Raw genomic sequence first — 27522 nt, 5'->3', positions numbered from 1 at the left:
CTTCATTCTTTCTTTTAATGTTTCTTTATTTTTGAAAGAGAGCGCACACACAAGCGGGGAAGGGGCAGAGAGAGAGGGGGACAGAGGATCCAAAACCACAGAGCCTGATGTAGAGCTCGAACTCATGAACTGTGAGATGACGACCTGAGCCAAAGTCAGATGCTTAACCGACTGAGCCACCCAGGTGCTCCAATCACATTTTGTTCATCCATTCATGAGTTATTGGACATTTGGATTATTTTGACGTTTTGGCTCTTACGAATACTGCTGCTATGAGTATTCATGTACAAGTTTTTGTGTGGTCATATGTTTTTAATTCTCTTGGGTACGTACCTAAGAGTGGAATTGCTGGGTCATGTAGTAACTCTATATTTAACCCTTTTGAGGAACTGCCAAACTGTTTTCCACAGTGACTACACCATTTTACATTCCCACCAATGTATGAAGATTCTGGTTTCCCCAAATCTTGCTACCACTTATCATTGTCTCTCTGTTCGATCATAGCCATCTTAGTGAGTGCAGAGTAGTATCTCATTGTAGCTTTGATTTATCTTTCCCTAATGAGCTAAGACATTGAGCATCTTTTCATGTGCTTATTGGCCATTCATGTATTTTCTTTGGCGAAATGTCTCTTCAAATCCTTTACCCATTTAAACATTTGATTATTTGTCTTTTTCCTGAGTTTTAAGAGTTCTTTATATATTCTGGATATTCTGGATACTAGACTTGTATCAGACATATGATAGTTTTGGGTTGTTTTGTTATTTTTAAAGAAAGTCCAGTTTATCTATTTTTCCTTTGGTTTGTTGTGCTTTTTGTGTCGTGTCTAAGAAACTGTTGCCTAAATCCAAGGTCATAAAGATTTCTCTCCTGAGAGTTTTATAGCTTGAGCTCTTCCATTTAGGTCTTTGACTCATTTTGAGTTAATATTTATATATGGTGTGAAGTGTAGGAATCCAACTACATTATTTGGATAATGTACCACAGTTCAATTTGGGGTATAGTGCCATTTTAACAATATTTTCTTCTGATCCGTGAACATGGCATGTCTTTACATTTATTTCAATCTTCTTTAATTTCTTTCAACAACGTTTTGTGGTTTTTAGTGTGATTCTTGCACTTCTTTGGTTAAATGTTTTCCTAAGTATTTTATTCTTTTGAGTACTGTTATACCTGGAATTGTTTTCTTAATTTCATTTTTGGAATAGTCATTGCTGATGTATAGAAATAAAGCTAATTTTTACATATCGATCTTGTGTCCTGTAACCTTGCTGAACTCATTTATTAGTGCTAAGGTTTTTTTTCTACATTCCCAGGACTATGTCTTGTGGTCTTCTAGTTACCCAGGAAGATGTTGGAGCATTTCAAAGTCCCTATGGACATCTCATTTCTCAGCTTTTTCCTTTTAGGCTTTTTGTTTAGGCTATTTTTTGTCTTGTGATCAATTGCCTCACATAGCTGCCAGACTAAAACATTTATCTATAATTGTTTTCAAAAAAGGCCCCTTGGGAAGAGGCTGTTTTAGCACTGTGCAGTTCTCAGTGAGGTCAAGGGCAAGGCTTTCAAGTGAAGTTTTTTAGGGACCCCACTAGACAGGTAAAACAATGACAGTTTGTTCTTTGGGAATGAGGCTTTAAGGGACTTCAGCTCCATTTTGTTCCCCTGGGATGTGGGCAATTTTTAAGGCTATCATCAGGATGGAGAGCAGAGGTTGAGGACAAGTTAAAACAACAGAGCTCACTGTTCTTATAGAAATTAGTAGGGGCGCCTGGGTGGCGCAGTCGGTTAAGCGTCTGACTTCAGCCAGGTCACGATCTCGCGGTCCGTGAGTTCGAGCCCCGCGTCGGGCTCTGGGCTGATGGCTCGGAGCCTGGAGCCTGTTTCCGATTCTGTATCTCCCTCTCTCTCTGCCCCTCCCCTGTTCATGCTCTGTCTCTCTCTGTCCCAAAAATAAATAAAAACGTTGAAAAAAAATAAAAAAAAAAAGAAATTAGTAATTGTTTCTTTAATACATGCTCTCCGGGTTGCTGCAAGCCCATTGGTTAAAATTTCCAAAGTTCTGAGAAAGTTGATTTTGACCATTTTTGCTAGTTGTTGTTGTTGTTGTTGTTGCTTTTACGGAAGGATGAATTTTCAGACGTCCTTCCTTTCTCATTTTCACTGATTCGCCTGTAACAGGGCTTTAAAATCTCTAAAGTCTCAGGGCACCTGGGTGGCCCAGTTAACTGCCTGACTCTTGATTTCGGCTCAGGTCATGATCTTGCGGTCATGGGATCAAGCCCCATGTCAGGCTCTGCACTGGGCATGGAGCCTGCTTGGGATTCTCTCTCTCTCTCTTCCTCTGCCTCTCCTTCACTCATACTCTTGGACTCTCTCTCTCAAAAAATAGAATAAAAAAATAAAAAATGAAATCTCTAAAGTCTCAATGATCACAGGCTAATTAAATACCTAATCATGGGAGATGAGTAGAGGAAAGGAATAAAAATAGAAAATGTGATTCTTAGAGAAGCTCTCCCAGATGGAGAGATGAAGTTCAGCAAAGTGTTTCTATATTTAATGCTCTCAAAGTTAAGTTTAAGGTAACGGCTATTTTAAACCCCCTTTTTTTTCATACAAGTTAAATACAGGCTTTGGGGTCAGAACCGAGTTCAGATTCCATCTCTGCTTCTTGACTGGCTTGACAAACTGGGACAAATTATACAACCTCTCTGTACTTCAGTTTCCTCACTTGTAAAATGGGGTAATGATGTATCTATCACATAAGGTTATTGTGAGGTTTAAATGTGAAATGCTGATCACAGATGCCCTATAGCCCAATAGTATGGGTTGTGATGATTATCCTTATAATTTTGCAAAAGTACAGTGATGATTCTTGAGCAGAGTCAGCCTAAAGGCAGATTTTCTTTTCTTTCTTCCTGTTTCCTTCCCTTTATTTTTGCTGTAAAGAACTGAGAAGAAAATCTACTCAGCATTTTGGAATAAAAACTTGTGTCAAGCAGTGACAAGATGTTATTTATTCAACAAGCCTTCACTAAGTAACTAGTAAATAACAAGCACTCTGTCAGGCACAGGGACAAAAATGACAATAGAGTATGGTCCCTGCCCTCAAGGAGCTGGCAGTCCAGGAGATGGATAAGGAAACGGGATCATGTGCCACCTAACAAAGGCTGTCCTAGGAGAATACACATGGTGGGGGTATAGCTTCCACCATTTCCTCTTAGATTAATCCCTTTGTCTTTGGCCCCCAAACTGAGGAATTGGTCCTATTTTTGTCTTTAACCGGGTGTTTCAAACTGTGGAATTTTTTACATTTCTAGAGATAAAGGAAAAGCACCTAGAATTATAGAGGACACTAGAAACAGTATTGCCTACAGAGCCTGGGCTTCCTACCAGCATAGTCACTTCTAGGGTTTTCAGCCCAAAAAGTTCTTTGGCATATCTTTGCTTTGCTGTCCACGTAAAAATAAAATAAATAAATTTTTTTTTTCTCTTTCTGTTCTCCACTTTATCGTCCAGAGAGCTGGGCAGTTCCCAAAGGAAGAGTGCTTTACAGAATCTAAGGGTGATGTATGGGCAAAGGCAGAAAATGATTAGTTTTAACCTTCCAGTTCCATACCCCCAAAATGAACATAAACTTTCATGGTAGTCATTACTGGAAATGCAGATCATTTTAATTCCATTGCATTTTTCAGAATTATCAGTCGTAACCCTCTGTCAGCTGTTGAAGATTCCTATCTTTTTAAGTTGCCAGCATTAAAATATTTGTAAGTATTGCAACAATCTCATGGCTCATGAGACGATTTCTGATCTTTTTTGTTGTCATGAAAAGATTAAGTATTTTGCGTTTTGGTTAAAAAGTCGTAATTTAAATTTTAACTGGGTTATTGAAATAAGCATTATTAGCAAAGAAAAAACGTATATGGGCAAGATAGCCTGCAGAGGAAGGAGTGGTATTGAAGAACACATAACAGACATGGGACTTGTAGATGTAGTTAGAAATACCGTTTATCTCAAAATGGAAAGTGGAGTAAGGTGTATATTAAAAGAAAAAAAGACTAATCAAGAGAGGTGGATGCAATTGAGAATGAAAATGAGGATAAGAGTAAAAAGGATTGTACTGTTGAGCACCAAGGTGATTAATTTGATGATGCACATAAAATGTCTTCATTGGGAGTTTTCTGAAATTATTGTCCATAGCAAGGAAACTCTTGAGCTGACTTGACAAAGAAGCCAGAATTGAAGTAATCACATGTTGTTAAGTATCTTTTTAGGTACAGAATTTTTATCCTTGGGTTCAAATCACGCATGTTTGGGCTTTCTCCTTCAGAGACATGGGATCAACACAGGTGTCACTTACAACAGTTGAGAGCATCCTCATGATGACCCTTGAATTGGAAACACTGTAAGTTGATTTTTCTTATGTGCATTTTCACTTAGTTGTTTATTTAGATTTGTTTTCTTGTTTTCTTAAGTCAGATTTATTGAGGTATAAAATTTACTCTTTTTAAGCATACAGTCTGATGAGTTTTGACAAACGTGTAGTTATGTAACCACCACCACATTTGAGACGTAGACCATTTCTGTCACCCCAAAAGGCCCCTATGTGCCTTTGCAGCCAATCCCCTTTTGTCACCACCAGCCCTGGCAACCACCAACCTAATTTTTGTCCCTATAGTTTGGCCTTTTCCACAGTGTCTTATAGATGAAATCATACAAGGGGCACCTGGGTGGCTCAGGCAGTTAAGCGTCCGACTTCAGCTCAGGTCATGATCTCACGGTTCGTGAGTTCAAGCCCTGCATCGGACTCTGTCCTGACAGCTCAGAGCCTGGAGCCTGCTTCGGATTCTGTGTCTCCCTGTCTCTCTACCCCTTCCCCATTTGCACTCCATCTCTCTCTCTCTCTCTCTCTCAAAAATAAATGAACATTAAAAAAAATAAATAAATGAAATCATACAGTATGCAGTCTTCTGTGATTGGTTCCTTTCAGCATAATCCTTTTGAGATTCATCCATGTGTGTTTTTTTTTTTAACTTTTTTTAACGTTTATTTATTTTTGAGAAACAGAGAGCATAAGCAGGAGAGGGGCAGAGAGAGAGAGAGAGAGAGAGAGAGAGAGAGAGAGACACAGAACCCGAAGCAGGCTCCAGGCTCTGTCAGCGCAGAGCCCAATACAGGGCCTGAACCTGCGGAACATGAGATCATGGCCTGAGCCAAAGTCGGTCACTTGTCTGACTGAGCCACCCAGGCACCCCAGAGACTCATCCATGTTTTTGCACATGTCAGTAGTTCATTTCCTTTTTATTGCCGAGTAGTATTGCAGTTGTGAGGATATACCAGTTTGTTTATGCGTCCATCAGTTAATGGGCATTTGAGTTGTTTCTAGCTTTTTGGCCTTCATGAATAAAGTTGCTTAAAACACTTACATGCAGGTCTTCATATGAGCATATGTTTTCACTGGGGGAGGGGGGGAGGTGGTAAAATACCTAATGGCAGGATTGCTACATCATATGCTAAGTGTATATTTAACTTTTTAAGAAACTGCTTACCTGTTTTCTAAAGTGGATGTACCATTTTGCATTCCAGCCAGCAGTATATGAGATCTTCTATCTATCCTTTCTTCTAATGTCTTGATCTATTTTTCATAAGGTGAATGTTGGCCTTAAAATTGAGTTGGGAAGTATTCCCCTCTCTTCAATTCTCTAGTACAGTTTGTGCAGAATTGGCATTATGTTTTCCTTAAATGTTTGCTAGAATTCACCAGTGAAGCCATGTGGGCTTGAAGCTTTCTTTGTGAGAAAGTGGTAAACTACAGATTTTATTTTTGTAATAGTGCTACTTAAATTACATACTTATTTTTTGGAGTAGTTCATGTCTTTCAGGGAATCTATTTCATCTTGAAGTTATTGACATAAAGTATTTTCTAATATTCCCTTATTATCCTTTTAGTATCTGTAGAATTGTAGTGATGTCATTCCTCTCATTTTTGATACTGATAATTTGTGTCTTCTCTTGTCTTTTCTTGATAAATCTGGCCAGAAGTTTATCAGTTTTACTTATCTTGTCTAAAAAGTGCCTTTTCATTACACTGACTTCTCTATTTTTGTTTTCCTTTTTAAAAATTTCTGCTTTGATCTTTATCATTCCATTTTCTCTCCTTACTCAGTGATGAATTTCCTTTTCTTTTTCTAGTTCCTTAAAAGTGGACACTGGGGAAGATGAATACTATATGAGCAACATCCCACATGTTGACATGTTGTGTTTTCAGTTTCAGTCGGTACAAAATAGTTTTTAATATCCATTTTGACTTATTTGACCCATAGGGTTCCTTAGGAGTGTGTTGGTTAGTTTCTAAATATTTGGAGATTTTACAGATCTGTTAATTTGTTATTTAATTCCATTGTGGTCACAGAACAATATGTTGGATGACTGAAATCCTTTTAAATTTATTGAGGCTCGTTTTATAGCCATGAATTCTGGTAATAGATGAGAATATGGTCTATTTGATAAATATTATGTGCCTACTTGAAAAAAAATATGTAGCCTGCTGATTTGGTGTGGAGTATTCTATAAATGTCAACTAGGTCAAGTAGGTTGGTAGTATTTTTCAAGTCTGATGTATCATTACTCATTTTCTATATATTTTTTCTGTCAATTATTGAGAGAGGGATATTGAAATCTCCAACTATAATTGTGTACTTATGTGTCTCTCTTTCCTATTCTCCTTAATATATTTGGAAGTTCTATGATCAGATACATATATTTTTAAGTGATGTCTTCTCTATTAGTTGACATTTCTATCACAATGGAATAACCTCATTTATCCCTGGTAATATCTTTGCTTTGCTTTGAAATTGACTTTGTCCTATAGTAAATATAGCCACTCAAGGTTTCGTTTGATTAGTGTTAGCAAAGCATAATTTCTTCCATATTTTTAACCTACTTATATCTTTGTATTCAAGATGAATCTTATAGACAGCATAGAGTTGGCTTTTGCTTTTTTATCCAGTATGACAACTCTATCTTTTACTTAGGTGATTACACCATTTATATTTAATGTAATTATTTATATGATTACATTGAAAGCTACTGTCTGCTCTTTTCTATGTATCCCATCTGTTCTTTGTTTCTTTTCTTTTTCTTCCTGCTCTTGGGTTGATTTAGTACGTTTTATTATTTTTTGGTGGGGGGATAAATAGTTACAACTCAGGTTTTGTTATTTTAGTAGCTGTTTAATGGTTTGTAGTGTTCACGTTTAACTTATCACAGTCTATCTTCAAATGATATTATATGATTTCATGAATAGTATAAGAACCTTACAATAAATAGTGTACTTCCATTGTTCCCCTCCTGACCTTTGTGCTATTGTTTTCATACATTTTACTTTTAGCACACCCTATTATTTTTTCTGTTTAAATAGTCAATTATCTTTTTTTATTTATTTTTTTTATTTTTGAGAGAGCCAGAGTGCAAGTGGGGGAGGGGCAGAGAGAGGGGGGGACACAGAATCTGAAGCAGGCTCCAGGCTCTGAGCTGTAGACACAGAGCCTGATGTGGGGCCTGAAATCACAGACTGAGATCATGACCTGAGCTGAAGTCAGATGCTTAACTGACTGAGCCACCTGGGTGCCCCTCAATTATCTCTTTTATTGAAGTATATATAGATCATGTAATATTAAATTAGTTTCAGGTGTGCAACACAGTGATCAATTATATACATTATGAAATGCTCACCACAATAAATATATTACAGTGTTATTGACTATATTCCCTATGCCGTACTTTTCATCTGGTGACTTATTTATTTTAAAACTGCAAGTTTGTACCTCTTAACCCTTTTCACTCATTTTGTCCATATCCCCAGTTTGTTCTCCATATTTACAAGTGTTTTCTCTTTTTTGTTGTTGTTTATTCATTCATTTGGTTTTTTGTTTATTTTTTGTTTATTTTTTACCTTGTTTTATTTTTTATTTTTTAAAATTTACATCCAAATTAGTTAGCATATAGTGCAACAATGATTTCAGGAGTAGATTCCTTCGTGACCCTTACCCATTTAGCGCATCCCCCCTCCCACAACCCCTCCAGTAACCCTCAGTTTGTTTTCCATATTTATGAGTCTCTTCTGTTTTGTCCCCCTCCCTGTTTTTAGATTATTTTTGTTTCCCTTCCCTATGTTCATCTGTTTTGTCTCTTAAAGTCCTCATATGAGTGAAGTGATGTGATTTTTGTCTTTCACTGACTAATTTCACTTAGCATTATACCCTCCAGTTCCATCCATGTAGTTGCAAACGGCAAGATTTCATTCTTTTTGATTGCCAAGTAATACTCCATTGTATATATATACCACATCTTTCATCCATTCATCCATCAATGGACATTTGGGCTCTTTCCATACTTTGGCTAATTGTTGATAGCGCTGCTATAAACATTGGGTGCACATGCCCCTTCAAATCAGCATTTTTGTATCCTTTGGTTAAATGCCTAGTAGTACAATTGCTGGGTTGTAGGGTAGTTCTATTTTTAACTTTTTAAAAACCTCCATACTGTTTTCCAGAGTGGCTACAGCAGTTTGCATTCCCACCAGCAGTGCAGAAGGGTTCCCCTTTCTCCACATCTGTTGTTTCCTGAGTTATTAATTTGAGCCATTCTGACACATGTGAGGTGGTATCTCATTGTGATTTTGACTTGCATTTCCTTGATGATGAGTGATATTGAGCATCTTTTCATGTGTCTGTTAGCCTTCTGGATGTCTTCTTTGAAAAACTGTCTATTCATGTCTTCTGCCCTTTTCTTAACTGGATTATGTATTTGATTTTTTGGGTGTTGAGTCCTTTATATATTTTGGATACTAGCCCTTTATCAGATTATGTCATTTGCAAATATGTTCTCCCATTTCATCAGTTGCCTTTTAATTTTGTTGATTGTTTCCTTTGCTGTACAGCTTTTTATCTTTTTTTAATGGATGTTTCTTTTTGAGAGAGAGAGCACAAGAGTGGGGTAGGGGCAGAGAGTGAGTGAGGGAGACAGAGGATCTGAGCAGGCTCCGCACTGTCAACAGAGAGTCAATGCGGAGCTCGAACTCACAAACCGTGAGATTATGACCTGAGCTGAAGTCAGAAGCTTAACCGACTGAGACACCCAGGTGCCCCAGAAGGTTTTTATCTTGATGAGGTCCCAATAATTCATTTAAAAAAAATGTTTGTTTGTTTGTTTATGTTTATTTTTGAGAGAGAGAGACAGAGTGCAAGCAGGGGAGGGGCAGAGAGAGAGAGGGAGACACAGCATCTGAAACAGGCTCCAGGCTCCAAGCTGTCAGCACAGAGCCTGACACGGGGCTCAAACTCACGAACTGTAAGATCATGATCTGAGCCAAGTCAGATACTTAACCAGCTGAGCCACCCAGGTGCCCCTATTAATTAATTAATTAATTAATTAAGAACATGGACACACACATACATGTATGCATGGGGGGGAGCAGAGAGAGAGGGAGAGAGAGAATCTCAAGTGGAGAGAGAATCCTGATGCGGGGTTCAATCCACGACCCTGGGATCATGACCTGAGCCAACACCAAGAGTCAGGCATTCAACCCGCTAAGCCACCCAGGCACTCCTCAGTAGTTCATTTGTACTTCTGTTTCCCTTGCCTCTGGAGACCTGTCTAGTAAGAAGTTGCTTTAGCTGAGATCAAAGAGGTTTCTGCCTGTGTTCTCCTCTAGGATTTTGATGGTTTCCTGTCTCACATTTAGGTCTTTCATCCATTTTGAATTTATTTTTGTGTATGGTGTAAAAAAGTGGTTTAGTTTCATTCTTCTGCATGTTACGGTCCAGTTTTCCCAACACCATTTATTGCGAAGACTATCTTTTTTCCATTGGATATTCTGCTTTATCGAAGATTAGTTGACCATATATTTGTGGCTCCATTTCTCAGTTCTCTATTCTATTCTATTGATCTATGTGTCTGTTTTTGTGCAGTACGATACTGTCTTCTTGATGAGTACAGCTTTGTAATACAGTTTGAAGTCCAGAATCATGATGCCTCCAGCTTTGTTTGTTTGTTTTTTCCCAACATTATAATTCGGGGTCTTTTCTTGTTCCATCCAAATTTTAGAATTGTTTGTTCTAGCTCTGTGAAAAATACTGGTGTTTGATAGGGATTGAATTGAATGTGTAGTTTGCTTTGAGTAGTATCGACATTTTAACAATATTTGTTCTTCCAATCCTTGAGCATGGGATGTTTTTCCATTTCTTTCTGTCTTCTTCAATTTATTTTCATAAGCGTTCTATTGTTTTCAGCATACAGATCTTTTACCTCTTTGATTAGGTTTATTCGTAGGTATCTTATGGTTTTTGGTGTATTTTTTTTTTTAATTTTAGAGACAGAGTGTACCAGTTGGGGAGAGGGTCAGAGGAGAGAGAGCGAGAGAGAGAGAGAGAGAGAGAGAGAGAGAGAGAATCTTAAGAGAATCTTAATCTAATCCATGCTGAGCGTGGAGCCTGACACAGGGCTCGATCTCACGACCCTGAGATCCTGAGCCGACATCAAGAGTAGGATGCTTCATTGACTTAGCCCATCCAGGCACCCCTTGTTCGTTTGTTTTTTTCTGAGATTCTACATATAAGTGAAATCATATAGTGAAATGATATACATACATATAGTGAAGTGAAATCATAACCTATATAGTTGCCAGTTGTAATGTTCTTCATTCCTTTGTGTGGATCCACATTTCCGTCTGCTATCCTTTTCCTTCTGCTTAAAAATACTTTCTTTAGGGGCACCTGGGTGGCTCAGTCAGTTAAGCATCCAACTCTTGATTTTGGCTCAGGTCATAGTCTCACAGTGTGTGAGCTCAAGTCCCGCGTTGGGCTTTGCTTGGGATTCTCTGTCTCCTCAGTGCTCTTTCCCCCTTGCACGCGCATACTGCACGTGCCCTCTCTCTCTGTCTCTCAAATAAACATTTAAAAAAATACTTCCTTTGGCATTTCTACAGTGGAAGCCTGCTAATGATGAATTCTTCCAGCTCTTGTATGTCTCAGATAGTCTTTATCTTGCTTTTATTTTTGAAAGCTTTGGGTATAGAATTCTAGCTTGATAGCTATTTGGTCCCCCTCTCCTTTTCACTGCTTGAAAGATGTTACCCCACCGAGCCCTGGCTTACATTATTTCCAACAAGAAATATGTTGTCATTGTTATATCTTTGTTGCTCTGTATGTCATGTGTGGTTTTGTTCCTTTGGCTGCTTTTAAGATTTGTTCTTTATCGCTGGCTTTGACCAGTTCGATTATGATGTGCCGTGGTGTAGTTTTATCCGTGTTTAATGGATTAAACTAAACATGTAGTTTAATCCATGTTGTGCTCAGAGTTCATTGACCTTCCTGGATTTGTGAGTTTATAGGGTTTACTTATTTGGAAATGTGGGGGCTATTATTTTTTCAAAATTTTTTTATATCTCCTCTCCTTCGTGGACTCTAAGTATACATATATTAGGCCACTTGAAGTTGTTGCACAATTCATTGAGTTAAGGAGAGGCATGGGGTTTTTTCCATATATGAAATACTGTTATAATAACTTTTTAAAATGTCCTTGTCTGCTTATTGTAGCACTTGTGTAGATTATGGATTAGTTTTTGATTGATTGCTTTTTAAAAAAAAAAAATTTAACATTTATTTATTTTTAAGACACAGAGAGTGATCAGGGAAGGGGTAGAGAGAGAGGAAGATAAATCTGAAGCAGGTTCCAGACTCCGAGCTCTCAGCACAGAGCCTGATGTGGGGCTCAAACCCATGAACCATGAGATTATGACCTGAGCCAAAGTTGATTGCTTTTTATCCTCAGTATGGGCCATATTTCAGATTTACTCAAACTCTTAGAAGTCTACCCTCTTTCTGTGTGCTCTCCACCCAAAGTGAGACTTTTGGCTTGGAAGGAGTTACCTGTGTATTAAACGACTGATCAGTGTCACCCAGTTCTAATCTCCATCTCAATCTAAGGATACCATACCCCATGCCATCCTTACCTTTCTGTTGGGCACCTCTGTCCTTCTATCTGTGTATTTATACTATTCAAGAGCAGCGGTTGGCCAACTGGTCCCTACCCAACCATCCAGGCCATGTGCCTCAAGAATTCCTTTTTGCACAGCCCTGTGATGACTTTGGCCCGCCTCTTCTACCTACTCAAGTAACTCCTTTACCACTAATTTAATTCTCTGTGTTTCCATTTATAGGATATTACCTAGCCGTATGGCCTGCTGTCTCTGCCAATTTAAAAATACTATTGAGGTTGTCTGTAAGACAGTCAAGCTACATTGTGACAGTGCATGTCTGACAAATGGCACACGTTGTGGTAAGTCCTAATTGCCTGATGATAAATTTGTAAATTTTTATTTTATTTGTGGTTTAACTTTTATTTTTAATCAACAGTGATAATTTTTTTGAATATTTATTCAGTTTTGAGAGAGAGAGCATTCACGTGCGTGAGCTGGGAGGGGGCAGAGAGTGAGTGAGGGGGACAGAGACTCCGAAGCAGGCTCTACACTGACAGCAGCAAGCCCCATGCGGGGCTGAACTGTGATATCATGACCTGAGCGAGCCAAAGTCGGATGCTTAACTGACTGGGCCACCCAGGCACCCTAACAATGGTAAATTTTTAAACGAATGATGTCATTGCATTATTGTTACTCATTCAGAGTTCAGATCCCTAAATTTCTAAGAACTATTCCTTTGTTAAAAGTCAGATTCTCAGTTACATCATCAAGTCAACTACCCCAAAATGAAAACCTGTTCACATAGTGCATCACAGTTTATAAGCTGATTTTACGTGCGTTAGGTCTCAGGTGCCCTTTGTCTTATAGGACAGGTGGAGACACCTTTTTGCTTATTTTGTTGTTTTTATAAGTGTGTAAGAGTACAAGTGATGCTGATTTCTGAAAAAGTTTTATTTGGAGCCTCTGTGTTTCTGTTCCCTGACCAGAAGCTGCTACCCAACCGTTCTCACGGATGAGAGGGCGCTTCTATTCTTGGGCTGTCCAACTCTTGTTCTGAATCTTCAGCCTTTCTATCCAAAACACAGGTGCTTTTAGGTATTTTTCTGTTCTTCGGTTTCATTGGCACTAACTTGGTGACTTCCAAAATGTGCTTTTGCACCTGGATAGCTTGAATATGGGTCCCTGTCAATGGTCTAGGGCACAGCATAAATTACACTTTGCTACTTCTATAAGTAGTGTTGCTTATTTTCCAAAACAATGTTTTACCAATTATCTTACTCCCTTCTCCCTTAGAGGTGGGCAGAATAGGCATTTTTTTTTTAATCTCCTTTGACAGGCGAGGAAAAATGAGATCAGAGGTGCCTTAGCCTAGCACTCAAGTCTCCTGTCCCGTTTTGGGCGCTCCGCCAGCCCGCTGCTCCTCCTCTCTCGTGACCTTTATAACCTCCTCCTCTGACTCTCCCCAGCACCGCTAAAAATACGTTTAATTCTTCTGGAAAAACCCAGCTGCACAGTGCTGTTCAGTGTACACAAGCTGTACGCTGGACCTTCATGTAGTTGGAAGCTCTGGATGGTTCTCTCAGTAAAGCTAGAAATCTGGAAATGAAAGGAAATGAAAGCAAAGTAGGCATTTGACCAAAGTTTCTTTATCCCTTCTGCATTTTAAAACCTCAAGTATCATTCCGTTGATTTTTTTGAACGCCCCACAGTGGCATCTCTCTCATACCTGGAAAATCTCTAAACCTATACCCCACGTCTCTGCCCAAATTTAATCAAAGAACCAGGGTGGATTTAGCGGGTCTCGTTTTTAGTTTTTTCTGTCTAGAGCTTATGTTAAGGGAGGTGCGATATAGGGGAGCAGGGACCAAACAAAGGAATTGGTGGGTGGGCGGAGAGGGCGTGTCCAGATGAGGAGCTGCTAGTGACAGGTGTTGTCCCGTGCATATGTAATGGTAGCAAGAACTCAAGCCCACTGAAGACGTAGAAGGAGGAAGACTCGTGCTCCCTCTGCCCCCGAAGCAGGACAGGGTGGGGTATGTGAAAGCCAGGAGTCGCATTAGAGCTGCACACAGTTTAGCCGAGTATCTTCCAGCCTTGGCTTTTCTTTTTTTTTGTTTTTTTTTTTTAAATAATGGTCATTTTCATTTTTTTTTTTCAACGTTTATTTATTTTTGGGACAGAGAGAGACAGAGCATGAACGGGGGAGGGGCAGAGAGAGAGGGAGACACAGAATCGGAAACAGGCTCCAGGCTCTGAGCCATCAGCCCAGAGCCTGACGCAGGGCTCGAACTCACGGACCGCGAGATCGTGACCTGGCTGAAGTTGGACGCTTAACCGACTGCGCCACCCAGGCGCCCCCACCTTGGCTTTTCTTGAGGCCTGGGCAATCGGCCCTTAGGGACCAATGGAATAACTCTAAATATAGTTATTCACACTATGGAATGTTCTGAGGAAATAGCTACTTTTTCAAAAAACATCTTTTTCTCCTTTGGTCGTTGCCAATCGTAGGTCCAAGTTTGAGTTCGTCTCCTCTCTAAATGGCGTTCAAGTATTTGCTGATTCTTAATTTGCTTGACTGGGATGTATGACTGTGCATTGACAAAGAGCTGTGCTATCAGTCTTTCATTATCAAAACTCATCTCTCCTTCTTCTCCGACAGATCAGGAAGTATACCTAAGGAAAGCAGAAGGATCATTCATGAAGGTATTGAAAGCTCGAAAGAAGAGCGCCAGCACGGAGCTGACTATTGAGCCAGAGAAGGCATCCTCAGACATAGATCGTCTCCGTTTGTCAGCCTTTATGAATGAGCGGCTAGACTTCAATAACGAAAGTGATGTCATTAGTGCACTGAATTACATATCGCCTTATTTCTCGGAGGGCAATCTAGAAGACGTAGAATCGACGCTGTTACCGTTCATTAAATTTCTGTTTTCAAATGTGCAAGAGGGAGACAAGCCCGTGGGTCACTCGATGAACGACACAGGGGACCCTTCTCTTAAACCTGGATCCAAGAATTCAACTTACAAGAATAAACTGAGAAAACTCTACTTTCTGGAAAATTTGTTAGATGCAGAAATTCAGGAAAAAATTGATGAGGTGAAAAAGAAAGAAAAAACGGCCATGCTTATACATTCCAGCCTTTTAGGTCCCAAGTTTAAACGTCAAATCTTTCCAAAGAAATTGGAAACTGCCCAACCACAGGAGAAGAGCCTAGACGAGGTTGAGAGTGTGGGGAAAAAGTTCCTGAGAGTGAACAAGGTCATCAAGGGCCCAAAGGGCATATGGAAAAGGCCCATAAAAGAACTGAGATGTCAGAACATCCAGAGGAAACAGAACGCCCAGCCGTCTGTGGAGAACATGGCCAAGGAGAGAAGCCTCAGGAGACCATCCCCAGGGGAGCTTCACGTGGCGCACAGGCCCAGCCAATTAGTGGGAAGCTCCTTCGAGACAGAGCCTTCGTTCATAGATGAGCACAAGGCAGCGGTCTCTTCTTTCATGAAGCAATACATTCTGGACAGGCCTTCTGCCGCCCCCGCTCCCAAGGAGAGAAGCCTCAGGAGACCATCGCCAGGGGAGCTTCACGTGGCGCACAGGCCCAGCAAATTAGTGGGAAGTTCCTTCAATACAGAGCCTTTGTTTGTAGATGAGCACAAGGCAGTGGTCTCTTCTTCTATGAAGCAATACTCTTTGAATAGGCCTTCTGCCACCCCCGCTCCAAGGAAAGAAGGCTCCAGAGGCCATCGCCAGGGGAGCTTCACGTGGCGCACATGCCCAGCAAATTAGTGGGAAGCTCCTTCATTACAGAGCCTTCATTCTTAGATGAGCACAAGGCAGCAGTCTCTTCTTTCATGAAGCAATACTCTTTGTACAGGCCTTCCCCACACGCGCTCCCAAGAATGCTCAGCAGACCATCCCCAGGAGAGCTTCACGTAGCGCATAGGCCCAACAAATTAGTGGGAAGCTCCTTCAATACAGAGCCTTCGTTCGTAGATGAGCACAAGGCAGTGGTCTCTTCTTTCATGAAGCAATACTCTTTTGACAGGCCTTTTGCCACCCCTGCTCCCAAGGAAAGAAGGTCCAGAGACCATCACCAGAAGAGCTTCACGTGGCGCACAGGCCCAGCAAACTAGTGGGAAGCTCCTTCAATACAGAGCCTTCGATCGTAGATGAGCACAAGGCAGCGGTCTCTTCTTTCATGAAGCAATACTCTTTGGACAGGTTTCTGCCACCCGCGCTCCCAAGAAAAGAAGGCTCAGGAGACCATTCCCAGGGGAGCTTCACGTGGTACACAGGCTCAGCAAATTAGTGGGAAGCTCCTTCAATACAAAGCCTTCGTTCATAGATGAGCACAAGGCAGCGGTCCATTCTTTCATGAAGCAATACTTTTTAAATAGGCCTTCTGCCACCCCCGCTCCCAAGGAAAGAAGGCTCAGGAGACCAACCCCAGGGGAGCTTCACGTGGCGCATAGGCCAGCAAATTAGTGGGAAGCTCCTTCAATACAGAGCTTTGGTTCATAGATGAGCACAAGGCAGCGGTCTCTTCTTCTATGAAGCAATAGTCTTTGGATAGGCCTTCTGCCACCCGCGCTCCCAAGAAAAGAAGGCTCAGGAGACCATCCCCAGGGGAGCTTCACGTGGCACACAGGCCCAGCAAATTAGTGGGAAGCTCCTTCAATACAGAGCCTTCGTTCATAGATGAGCAAAAGGCAGCGGTCCATTCTTTCATGAAGCAATACTCTTTGGACAGGCCTTCTGCCACCCACACTCCCAAGGAAAGAAGGCTCAGGAGACCAACCCCAGGGGAGCTTCACGTGGCGCATAGGCCAGCAAATTAGTGGGAAGCTCCTTCAATACAGAGCTTTGGTTCATAGATGAGCACAAGGCAGCGGTCTCTTCTTTCATGAAGAAATACTCTTTGGACAGGCCTTCTGCCTCATGCGCTCCCAAGGAAAGAAGGCTCAGGAGACCATCCCCAGGGGAGCTTCACGTGGCACACAGGCCCGCTAATTAGTGGGAAGCTTCTTCAATTCAGAGCCTTCGTTCATAGAGGAGCACAAGGCAGCGGTCTCTTCTTTCATGAAGCAATACTTTTTTTTTTTTTAATTTTTTTTTCAATGTTTATTTATTTTTGGGACAGAGAGAGACAGAGCATGAACGGGGGAGGGGCAGAGAGAGAGGGAGACACAGAATCGGAAACAGGTTCCAGGCTCTGAGCCATCAGCCCTGAGCCTGACGCGGGGCTCGAACTCCCGGACCGCGAGATCATGACCTGGCTGAAGTCGGACGCTCAACCGATGCGCACCCACGCGCCCCGAAGCAATTTTTTGGATAGACCTTCTGCCACACGCGCTCCCAAAGAAAGAAGTCTCATGAGACCATCCCCAGGGGAGCTTCACGTGGCGCACAGGCCCAGCAAATTAGTGGGAAGCTCCTTCAATACAGAGCCTTCGTTCGTAGATGAGCACAAGGCAGCGGTCTCTTCCTTCATGAAGCAATACTCTTTGGGCAGGCCTTCTGCCACCCCTGCTCCAAAATCCCCACCTGACGTGAAAAAAAAATCAAAAGACTTCATGTACAGCGTTTTTGTTTTAGAAGATGCAAATGCTAGAGTTAGAAATATGAAGGCTTTCAGACCAGCCCCACACCCCAGAAAAACACACCGCTTTCATAAAAGTCGCTCCTGTGTGGTCCACAGAACACCCAAGGCCAAACTGAATCGAAAGTCCAGAAAGGAAAGTTCACTGAGTAATAGACAGCTGCTTGCAAAGAGGCCTCCATCCTCTGCAGTCAGGAGCCTCGTAAATTCCCCTTCACGAGAGGATTTTTCATCTCCGGGAGAACTGAGTCCTCAGAAAAATCCTTTTCCAGAATTATTTGCTCCTTCAGGAACTTACAGAGAAAACACTACTGCAGAGAACACTACTGCCCAAAATGTTTCTGACGAAAATATTTCTACAGGAAACACTACTGTGCCAGAACAAACCCTCCCTGAATTCACAAACCCTAAGAATCTTTCCACTGCTAATTCTACTGTTACTGCAGACAACTCTACGCCGACCGTTAAACAAACCAATGATACACAATGGGAATACCACAATGCGGGCACTGGCTTGCCCCCAAAAGCCACAGGCTTCACTGTGTCAAAGCTCTCGTCCTCAGGTGATCTGTTTGAAATTCAGTTAAACCAGCAGCTACAGTCCCTCATCCCCAACAATGACGCGAGAAGCCTCATTTCTCATGTTATCCGGACTTTGAAAATGGACTGCTCTGAGACCCACGTGCAGCTGGCCTGTGCCAAGCTCATCTCCAGAACAGGCCTCCTGATGAAGCTTCTCAGCGAGCAGCGAGAAGTAAAGGTGTCCAAGGCAGAGTGGGATACGGACCAATGGGAAAATGCGAATTATATCAATGAGAGCACAGAAGTCCAGAGTGAACAGAGAGGGCAGGAGTCAAGGGAGGTGAGGATAAATCCCAAAATGTGGGGTCTCGACATTTAGGTGGTTTAGGACATGGACCCAAGCACAAGGACCAGGGGCTCCTGGTCCGGGTCTTGGCCACATAATTTTGGCTAAGGCAGTGATCTGCCACTTTGCTCATTTAGGAAACAGTGCCGCTGTTCCCAGAGTAGACAAAAAGAGGACCTAACATACAAGATACATAAATTCTTGAAGAAAATGCTAATGATTAAGATTACATATCACATTAGATTTGGTATATTCCTTAAGAGCCTAGAAGCGATTCATCGGAAAGAATGGGGTTTTAGAGTCGTTAAAGAATAGTTAACTTTCATCCTATCTCTGTTTCCTAAAAAAAATGTTCTTTCCCTTTTTTTTTAGCTCACAAAAGAAGTTCCAGGCTATGGCTATACCAACAAACTCATCTTGGCAATATCTGTGACTGGTAGTAGTTTGTGACGGTTTTGATCCTAGTTTTCTGTCTCATTGAGGTAAGGAGAACAATTAATTCCGATTCCCAGACTATATTCCTTCTTTATAATAGATTCAGAACCCACAAACTGAAAATCAAAGCCACTTTCCCAACTATCACGACTTGATATCCCTCTTCAGTCTGGAGGACTGAGATATGCTTTGTCCTTTTATTGCAAAGTATATTCCAGGGATTTTAAAAGGAACCCCACTGCCGGGAGACATCTGTGGATTGTAACCAAGATAACAAGCCATTAGCTTGTTCTGAGACATTAGGTCTAAGAAGGCCACAGTTGACACGATAGTAAAATTTCTTCAACTCAAAATTATGTCGATTCGATGCACTCACCAGTCATCCTCCTACTACCACTGATTTCTTTCCTCGTTGGCTAAAATGATGAGAGAGAAATAGTCTTCACCTCCACGGAGCCATCAGTCATCTTGGAAGAAAGGGCATGGCTTAGAGATAAAAGCGTCATCTTGTTGATTAATTAGATGTACCTACAGCTCTCTCCTCCACTTTGCAAGGCATTGTGTAAACAGGTTCAGTTAAAACCCTGCAGGTAAAATCCTGCATCAGGCTACTCAAAGCTTGTCATAATTACAGTTGCCTATTCCTGGAGCTTGCCTGTTTACCTTTTATTCAATTATGTATGAATTGAATACATATTCAATATATTTATTCAAATATACATCCTACTCTTGTCCTTGACTTTAAAACAGTGCTGCCGTTTAGGTTTCTGGTAGACACTTTTCTTTTCCTCCTCCCAAGAATTTTTATTAGGAATTATCTGATGACTGTGATCGGAGACAGTCAGTAAAATGTATTACGAGCTGCACACAAGTTAGGTGTTATTCAAGAGTCAAAGGACTGTTAAACAAATTCCTGTCCTAGGAAAAGTTATCATCACACTGGGTAGATAAGACCTAAAATGCAAAGGAATGAATAAAGATGTGGAGGGAGTGGTTATTGTGATGGGTAACTGTGATCATGTTTTCCTCCAAAACAGATTTGTTATCATAGAGCAGCAGCCAAGGAAGGTAAAGAAGGAAGCTCAAGGTAAATATTAGTCTGGCAATCGTTAAAGTAGAATTTTAGAACTAGATTTTCAAACTCATCTATTTCAATCCCCTTGTTTTACAGCCAGGAAATCACCAAAGGCAGAAAGGATACATATTTGGCCTAATGCTTTGCCTGGATCCAGCAAAGTTAGCTGCCCAGCCAAACCCGAGTTAGAACGGGACTGGCACAGAGCACCTGCTCACTAGACCTTTAAAGAAAGATCGTGGGGGGACGGGGGTGGAAATGTTCAGACCCGTTCCTGCTGGCGGTGGGCATCGGGCCTGGCCACAGACCTTCTCAGAGGCTCTGGACAAGGGATAGGGAGGGCCAAAAGTCGTGGGGTGAAGGGGCTAGTCTTCAAGCATGATGGAAGGTGGAATACATGAGTCCCTCCCATAAAGTAGGGGGGGGGGACTTCCTTCTTCCTCCTTCTGGTTTTCAAGGCCCCGCTCTCCATTCCCTTTATCCAGACCCAATAGAATTTGAACTGGGAGAGGCCTTAGATAATCATTTATCTCTTCCTTTTATAATAATGAGATGGAGAAGGAGAAAAGGAAGATGTCTTGCCGGACGGTTGTATCACTAGTACCACTAGAACCAGAAAGAAGATGGTTCCTTTCCAGTTGGGCACGGCTCTGACTACACTGGTCTTGGGCTGTGAACTGCATTTTATGTCACAACTCAGTGCACACATACCGTATAGACCTAAGTACCTTCTAAAACAAACTTACCATACACTCTGATTCTTTCTGTTCTGTTTTTTTTTAAGTTTGTTATTTATTTGGGGGGGGGGGGTGGAGCAGAGAGAGAGAGACAGACAGACAGACAGACAGACAGAGAGAATCCCAAGCAGGTTCTACACTATCAGCACAGAGCCAGACACAGGGCTCAATGTCACAATCTGTGAGATCATCACTTGAGGCAAAATCAAGACTTGGGCTGCTCCCCTGACTGAGCCACCCAGGTACCCCCTATTCCGTTTGTATTCAAAAAGAGTATTTTGTGTTTTAGCGCTAGCCGTGCGTGTGTTTTAAGGTGATTTCACGACTCACTCCCTCATCTGCCTGCAGTGTGAAAGTCAGTGAGCTAGATAACTGCTGGTTGGACTCAGGCATTCACTGGGTGCGATTCATCTCGTAAGCTAAAGCAGCTAGGAAAATAGAAACACCTCCCCACCCGCCAGCAAATGATGCCTGGGAGGCTAAGCCTGGCGGGGACTGATGTAAAATGCTTCTGGAGAGAGTTAGGTGCTTCTGCCGTGTGGTCACCCAGTTTGTTGACTGCACAAGGGCACTTGGCCAAGGGCCAGAAGGTGAGCAGGGTGAAAATCCTGCCTATACTTCATGTCAAGTTACATACAAAGGTCTCCCAGGGACACTGTGGGGCCATTATGGACAGACACAGGAAAATTCTGAAAGCCCAGCATGTATGGAATTATTTCTGAGATCCCAGGTCTGTGTTGATTTTGCTTCTAATAAGACTGGAGAAATACATTGTGAGAGGCATGGAAAATGGTACGAATCACTAATTGTCTGTGTGTGTGTTTCCTTCAAGGGGCTTCTTTGGATCTCTGCAGCATAAGAGACGCTCAAAGGAAAGTGACAATCAGGTAAATCTGAGGAGGATAAAGTACCGTGGCTGGAGAAGGCAGGGGAAACAGGCCTAACATTGTCCTTTCTGTTTTCTAGGAGGGCTTTTTGTGGAGAAGGCGGCCACTTTGGCTTAGGGACATGTACAGACCTCTCAATGCCACACGCAAGAAAAACATGGCACAGAAGCTACACGACAAGGATTCTTCTGATGAAGATGAGATTTTCCAGATGGAACTAGGGTACGTGATTGGGGAAGATTTTCTCTAAAATGGGGAAATTATGAAGAGTTGAATTGTTCCTTTCGAGAGTCAAAGCCTTGGCATTCTTCTCCTTTTCCCAGGGAGGCTGGCAAAGCCACAGCAGAGAAGGCCACAGATTCCACTACTGAAGAGCTGGGGGACGAGAGTGAGACACTATGTGAGGTTGTCACAGAGTGAACGCCGTCCTGCCTCAGGCCACCTACAAAGTTTACTTTCCGATACTGGCTTCTCAGCATTGCTTGTAAAATACTTGTTTTTCTCCTATTGAAATGTCTAAATCCATACCCAATTCTAGCCACGTGGTAAGGAACTAAAACGTAAACAGTTCGATATTTATCTGCAGACAACAGGGGCCACAGGCGAGAGAAGCAGGGCTGAAGCCAGGGTCCCTCGTGGTAGCCAGTATTTCCACAAGACACAGTCTGGGCCAAGTAGGGTGACTGGGCGTCTCTCCCTCATTTCCCTGATACAGTCAGTCTCTGGAAACTGGAGAACGTATCTTCAAGGGGCTTAGACTATTAAGTGAATTAACAGCTTATTCTGGTGCTCTCTCCCCTGGCTCACCAAATACCAGTTATCCACAACGCGCTTGACCCCCTGCCCATAGAGGATCGTCTCTTTCTGGCCCCTCCGTAAGGTCTCTGGGGTTGCCAGTATATTTGGATCGCTGAGCCTACCTCCACTGTCCGGCTGAGGCCTGTCTTTCTTCCCAAGAGCTCGAACTCAGACACAAAATGTGTAGTTGCAAGTAGGGTGTTCCTCAACCTTACAAGCTAGTAGATAATTCCCATTGGGTTTTTTTGTTTGTTTTCTTTAAAAAAAAAAAAAAAAGTCCCCACCCTCAGAGAGCTGGCAGGGAGATGCTGGAGGGTTAGAGTAAAGAATGTGTGAGAGCAGTAATTACCCAGGACTGCCCTGCTCAGGCCGTTATTTCAGAAAACTTATTGGCGGGGGCACTTACTGGTCACCTGTACCACACTAGCCTCTGCTGACCCCACTGAGGGTCGGATGCGTGCGGCTGGGCTCTCTCCAGTTCAGCCCAGCACCACACCTACCACTGCTTTCCTACCCAGCTCGGATCAGGGCTGCACGATTCCAAGAGATAATGCAGCACAACGTGCAGAAGACGCAAACATCCCTCCACTTCTGCAGAGGAGGGCGTTAACCAGTCACATTTGGGATGTTGGGAGGAGTCGGGGTGCTTGGGTGGCTCCGTCCGTTGAGCATCCGACTTTGGCTCAGGTCATGACCTCATGGTGTGGGAGTTTGAGCCCTGCATTGGGCTCTCTGCTGTCAGCACAGAGCCCACTTCAGATCCTCTGTCTCCCTTTCTCTCTGTCCCTCCCCCCAGCTCACACACTGTCTCTCAAAAATAGATAAACGTTAAAAATAATGAAGTCATCTATACTTTCTGAGTAAATGAATGACAGATTTTAGAAAAAGGACGTCAGAGTCAAAATACAGTAGTGAATCAAAGAAATCCTGAATGAACAAGGTTTGATAATCGCTTTTCTTAATGTCTGTTTATTTTGAAAGAGAGCAAGGGGGGAGGGGCAGAGAGAGAGGGAGAGAAAGAGCCCCAAGCGGGCTCCGTGCTCAGTGTGGAACCCGATGGGAGGGACTCGATCTTACGACCGTGAGATCACAGCCTGAGCTGAAATCAAGAGTCGGATGCTTAACCGACTGAGCCACCCAGGCGCCCCTGACAATCTCTTTAGATGCCCCCAAATAAATGCTGGTGGCTTAGCGATAGGTGATGGAATATGGCACCAACCGCTCGCTGGCCACCAACAGAGTCCCCCGAGGGGACAGTAGGACTGGGGCACAGCCCAGCAGGTTTGGCAGGGTTGGTAGGAACGGTTCCAAGCGGAGTGATTGGCCCATCAGTGCCTCTTGGGCTTTATTAGCTTGCTGCTGCTGGGCAAGGACACCTGTTCTCCTGGTGCCTGCTCCCGTTCCCCCAGCGTTTTAGTGAGAATGGCCACCAAGTGTCTGTCTCTGTGTGGTGACTTCAGTGAGCCAACAAATAACTGTGTTGAAAGCACGAGACTAGAGAGTAACAGTAATCGGAAGCAGCAGCAGCAGCTAGGTCACTATTTGCTTACTTGGTGTCAAGGCCTGGGTTGGGCGTGTTGCAGTCTTAATTTCGCCCAACAGTCCGTGAAAACACACTTTATTATCCCCATCTGGCAGATAAGGGGACAGGGCTTAAAGGATGTAGGTAACCTGTTCAGGTGCCCAAAGCCGCAAATCCAAAACTGCCAGGTAGGGGTTTAATCCAGGCCTGTTAACTCCAAAGCCTGCTGACGGTTATACTGCCCTGCTGCAGGGTGCAGGGGTGCAGAGACGTCTAAGCCATGGTTACCATCAAAGAATCAATAATTAGAACGATGAGGATGGTGGCAGCTACTGTTTGTTGAGCACCTGCTTTGAGCCAGGCGCACTACCAGGCCCTGTAGTCCGTCTTAGGTCACAAGGGCAGAAACTCCTCAAGCCAGCTCAAACTCCTTAATGAGCTGGGTGGAGCGGGGGCTGGTGGTGACTTTTTGAATAAGAGAGGTGGACACAGAGACAGAGCTGACGAGAAACCAAGAAGACCCATCTGTGCATCGTTGGGCTTCCCGAAGTGTGGGCCGGGATTCTAGGCAACTCCATTCTCCTATTTTGGAATATTTCCAGTAGCGCAAATGTGGTTCATAAAGTGAAGCTTAGAAAATGTTGTTTCTATAACACTACCTCAAATTTGCACAATACTTTTCAGTCTCAAATGCTACCCTGCCATATTTCTTTTAATTTCTTTAATATTTATTTTTGAGAGAAAGAGAGAGAGAGCATGCGGGCAGAGAGAGAGGGAGACACAGATGTGAAGCAGGCTCCAGGCTCTGAGCTGTCAGCACAGAGCCCGATGCGGGGCTCGAACCCATGAACCACGAGATTATGACCCTCTCTGCCACTCCTCCACTCGCACTCTATGTCTCTGTCTCTTGCTCTCTCCAAAATAAACATGTAAAAAAAAATTTTTAAAACAACAATAAGCATTTATTCCTCAAAAAACGTCTTTTTTAATGTTTATTTTAATTTTTTTTTTCAACGTTTATTTATTTTTGGGACAGAGAGAGACAGAGCATGAACGGGGAGGGGCAGAGAGAGAGGGAGACACAGAATCGGAAACAGGCTCCAGGCTCTGAGCCATCAGCCCGGATCCTGACGCGGGGCTCAAACTCACGGACCGCGAGATCGTGACCTGGCTGAAGTCGGACGCTTAACCGACTGCGCCACCCAGGCGCCCCTTTAATGTTTATTTTGAAGAGAGAACAAGAGAGAGAGTCCAAGCAGGGGAGGGGCAGAGAGGGAGACATAGGATCTGAAGCAGGCTCCAGGCTCTGAGCTGTCAGCACAGAGCCCAATGCGGGGCCCGAAGCCATGAACGGTGAGACCATGACCTGAGCCAAAGTCAGACGCTCGACCAACTGAGCCACCCAGGTGCCCCATTCCTCAAAAGTTTTGAGTCAAAATTTCGGGAATAGCTTGGGCACTTCTGCCCCTGGGTCTTTGGTGAGATTCTCAAGATACCACAGGGCTGCAGTCATCTGAAGGCTTGACTGAGTCGGAAGGGTCCACTTCCAAGGTGGTTCACTCACTTAACATGGCTGTCAAGGGGGTTGGAGGGAGGCCTCAGATCCTTGCCATATGAGCCTGCCCACATGCTGTTTGACTGAATGTCCTCACAGCATGATGGCTGGGTGCCTCCAGAGTGAGTGATCTGAGAAAGAGAGACAGAAATGACAGAAGGTATCCTTCCTGTGACCTCACCTCAGACGGCACAGAGCAGCATTTAGCAGTGACTTAGTCACTAAATCCAGTTCACATTCAAGGGGTGGGAATTGAGACCCCACCTTTTATTTATTTATTTTTTTTTCAACGTTTATTCATTTTTGGGACAGAGAGAGACAGAGCATGAACGGGGGAGGGGCAGAGAGAGAGGGAGACACAGAATCGGAAACAGGCTCCAGGCTCTGAGCCATCAGCCCAGAGCCTGACGCGGGGCTCGAACTCACGGGCCGCGAGATCGTGACCTGGCTGAAGTCGGCCGCTTAACCAACTGCGCCACCCAGGCGCCCCAAGACCCCACCTTTTAAAGAGAGAAGAGTCGGGGTGCCTGGGTGGCTCAGTTGGTTAAGCATCTGGCTTCAACTCAGGTCACGATCTCGCGGTCCATGAGTTCGAGCCCTGCGTCAGGCTCTGGGCTGATGGCTCAGAGCCTGGAGCCTGCTTGGGATTCTGTGTCTCCCTCTCTCTCTGCCCCTCCCCCGTTCATGCTCTGTCTCTGTCTCAAAAATAAATAAACGTTAAAAAAAAAATAAAAATAAAGAGAGAAGAGTCAAAGAATTTGTGAACATATTTTATTTTTTATTTTTTTCCAGCACTCATTCAGTAGATCTTTATTTTTTTTCAATATATGAAATTTATTGTCAAATTGGTTTCCATACAACACCTAGTGCTCATCCCAAAAGGTGCCCTCCTCGATACCCATCACCCACCCTCCCCTCCCTCCCACCCCCCATCAACCCTCAGTTTTGTGAACATATTTTAAAACTACCATAGCCAGGAAAACAAACCATTCTAGATATTTCAAACACACACACACGCAAAGGTCATACAAGCAATTGGTGCTCACCACTGGTGGGGCTCCCGGTGGTGAAGGTCAGGGCCGGGGGGGAATCGCACCACTAGCTCTCAGGTTACTTTACCACAGTTGCTTTCCATAGATTCAAAGTTGCTGCTGCCACTCAGTCAGGAAACTTCTGGAAGCCACTGCTGGGGTCACTACAGCCCCATGGCCCCAGGCCTGACTGGTGGGGAGTATGGACTCCAACATTCAGCCTGCATGTCTGATGCTGCAGAGGAGAAAAGCATGGCTTCCGCCTCCTTCCCGCCTTCCAAATTTCACACAGGTACGCTTTATTGGCAGAATTCTGCTGTCGAGGGAATCCGTGAACTATGGTTCGTGGGTGTCCAGGACCTGCAAAGAAGGGGCTAGAAATGGGTGTCAAGAGCCGACCAACATTATCCAGCAAACCCCTCCTGATGGGTGGGTGTTCAAAGGCTTTGTAAAAGGGGGGTGGTGTCCACATGGAGTAACCTGGTGGTCGTGTTTCTAAGTCAGAAACCCTGAAAGGTGTCATTCTAGCTGGCCAGCAGGTGAGGCGCTGGATGCTGACGACATACACTCATCCCCAGAGGTGACTGGAGAAGCGCCTCGAGTTGATTCTTCGTTTCATCTCTGGAACGTTCTCACTGGAATTAAAGCTGGGTGGACTATTGGCAATGCAGTATCTGAGAAAACATAGCCCCCATTCAAAAGGGCTGCCAGAGAAAAGATCTCCACAGGGAAACATGATTTCTCAAAATCTAGCCTTTGGACCTCTATACGCAAACATCCCTGGGATGCTTACTTAAAAAGCCGATCCTGAAAATAATTTAATTTCAAAGGCTGTTGGGGCACCTGGCTGGTTCAGTCAGTTGAGCGACCGACGTCGGCTCAGGTCATGATCTCACGGTTCTTGGGTTTGAGCCCCACGTCGGGCTCTGTGCTGACAGCTCGGAGCCTGGAGCCCGCTTTGGAGTCTGTGTCTTCCTCGCTCTCTGCCCCTCCCCCACCCCCCTGCTTGCACCCTGCCTCTCTCTCAAAAATAAATATTAA

General features: G+C 43.3%; 1 protein-coding gene across 1 annotated transcript in view; it reads left to right on the top strand.

The window, feature by feature from the left end:
• The window catches only part of LOC105259662 (leucine-rich repeat-containing protein 37A3-like), a 65116-nt gene extending 41786 nt beyond the window's left edge, over positions 1-23330 (top strand). Inside the window, 12 exon segments of the mRNA XM_045044342.1 lie at positions 3693-3764; positions 4328-4402; positions 12218-12336; positions 14637-14914; positions 15182-15385; positions 17368-18435; positions 18814-18882; positions 18885-18923; positions 19914-19963; positions 21521-21575; positions 21655-21797; positions 21899-23330. Of these exon segments, the coding sequence (XP_044900277.1) occupies positions 3693-3764; positions 4328-4402; positions 12218-12336; positions 14637-14914; positions 15182-15385; positions 17368-18435; positions 18814-18882; positions 18885-18923; positions 19914-19963; positions 21521-21575; positions 21655-21797; positions 21899-21995 (2269 nt within the window). The 3' untranslated portion in view covers positions 21996-23330.
• Positions 23331-27522: the final 4192 nt, after the last annotated feature.

The sequence above is a fragment of the Felis catus genome, chromosome E1 (genome assembly GCF_018350175.1).
Source record: "Felis catus isolate Fca126 chromosome E1, F.catus_Fca126_mat1.0, whole genome shotgun sequence".
NCBI lineage: Eukaryota > Metazoa > Chordata > Mammalia > Carnivora > Felidae > Felis > Felis catus.
The sequence above is the reverse complement of the archived record's forward strand: the minus strand, read 5'-3'. Positions and strand labels throughout refer to the sequence as shown.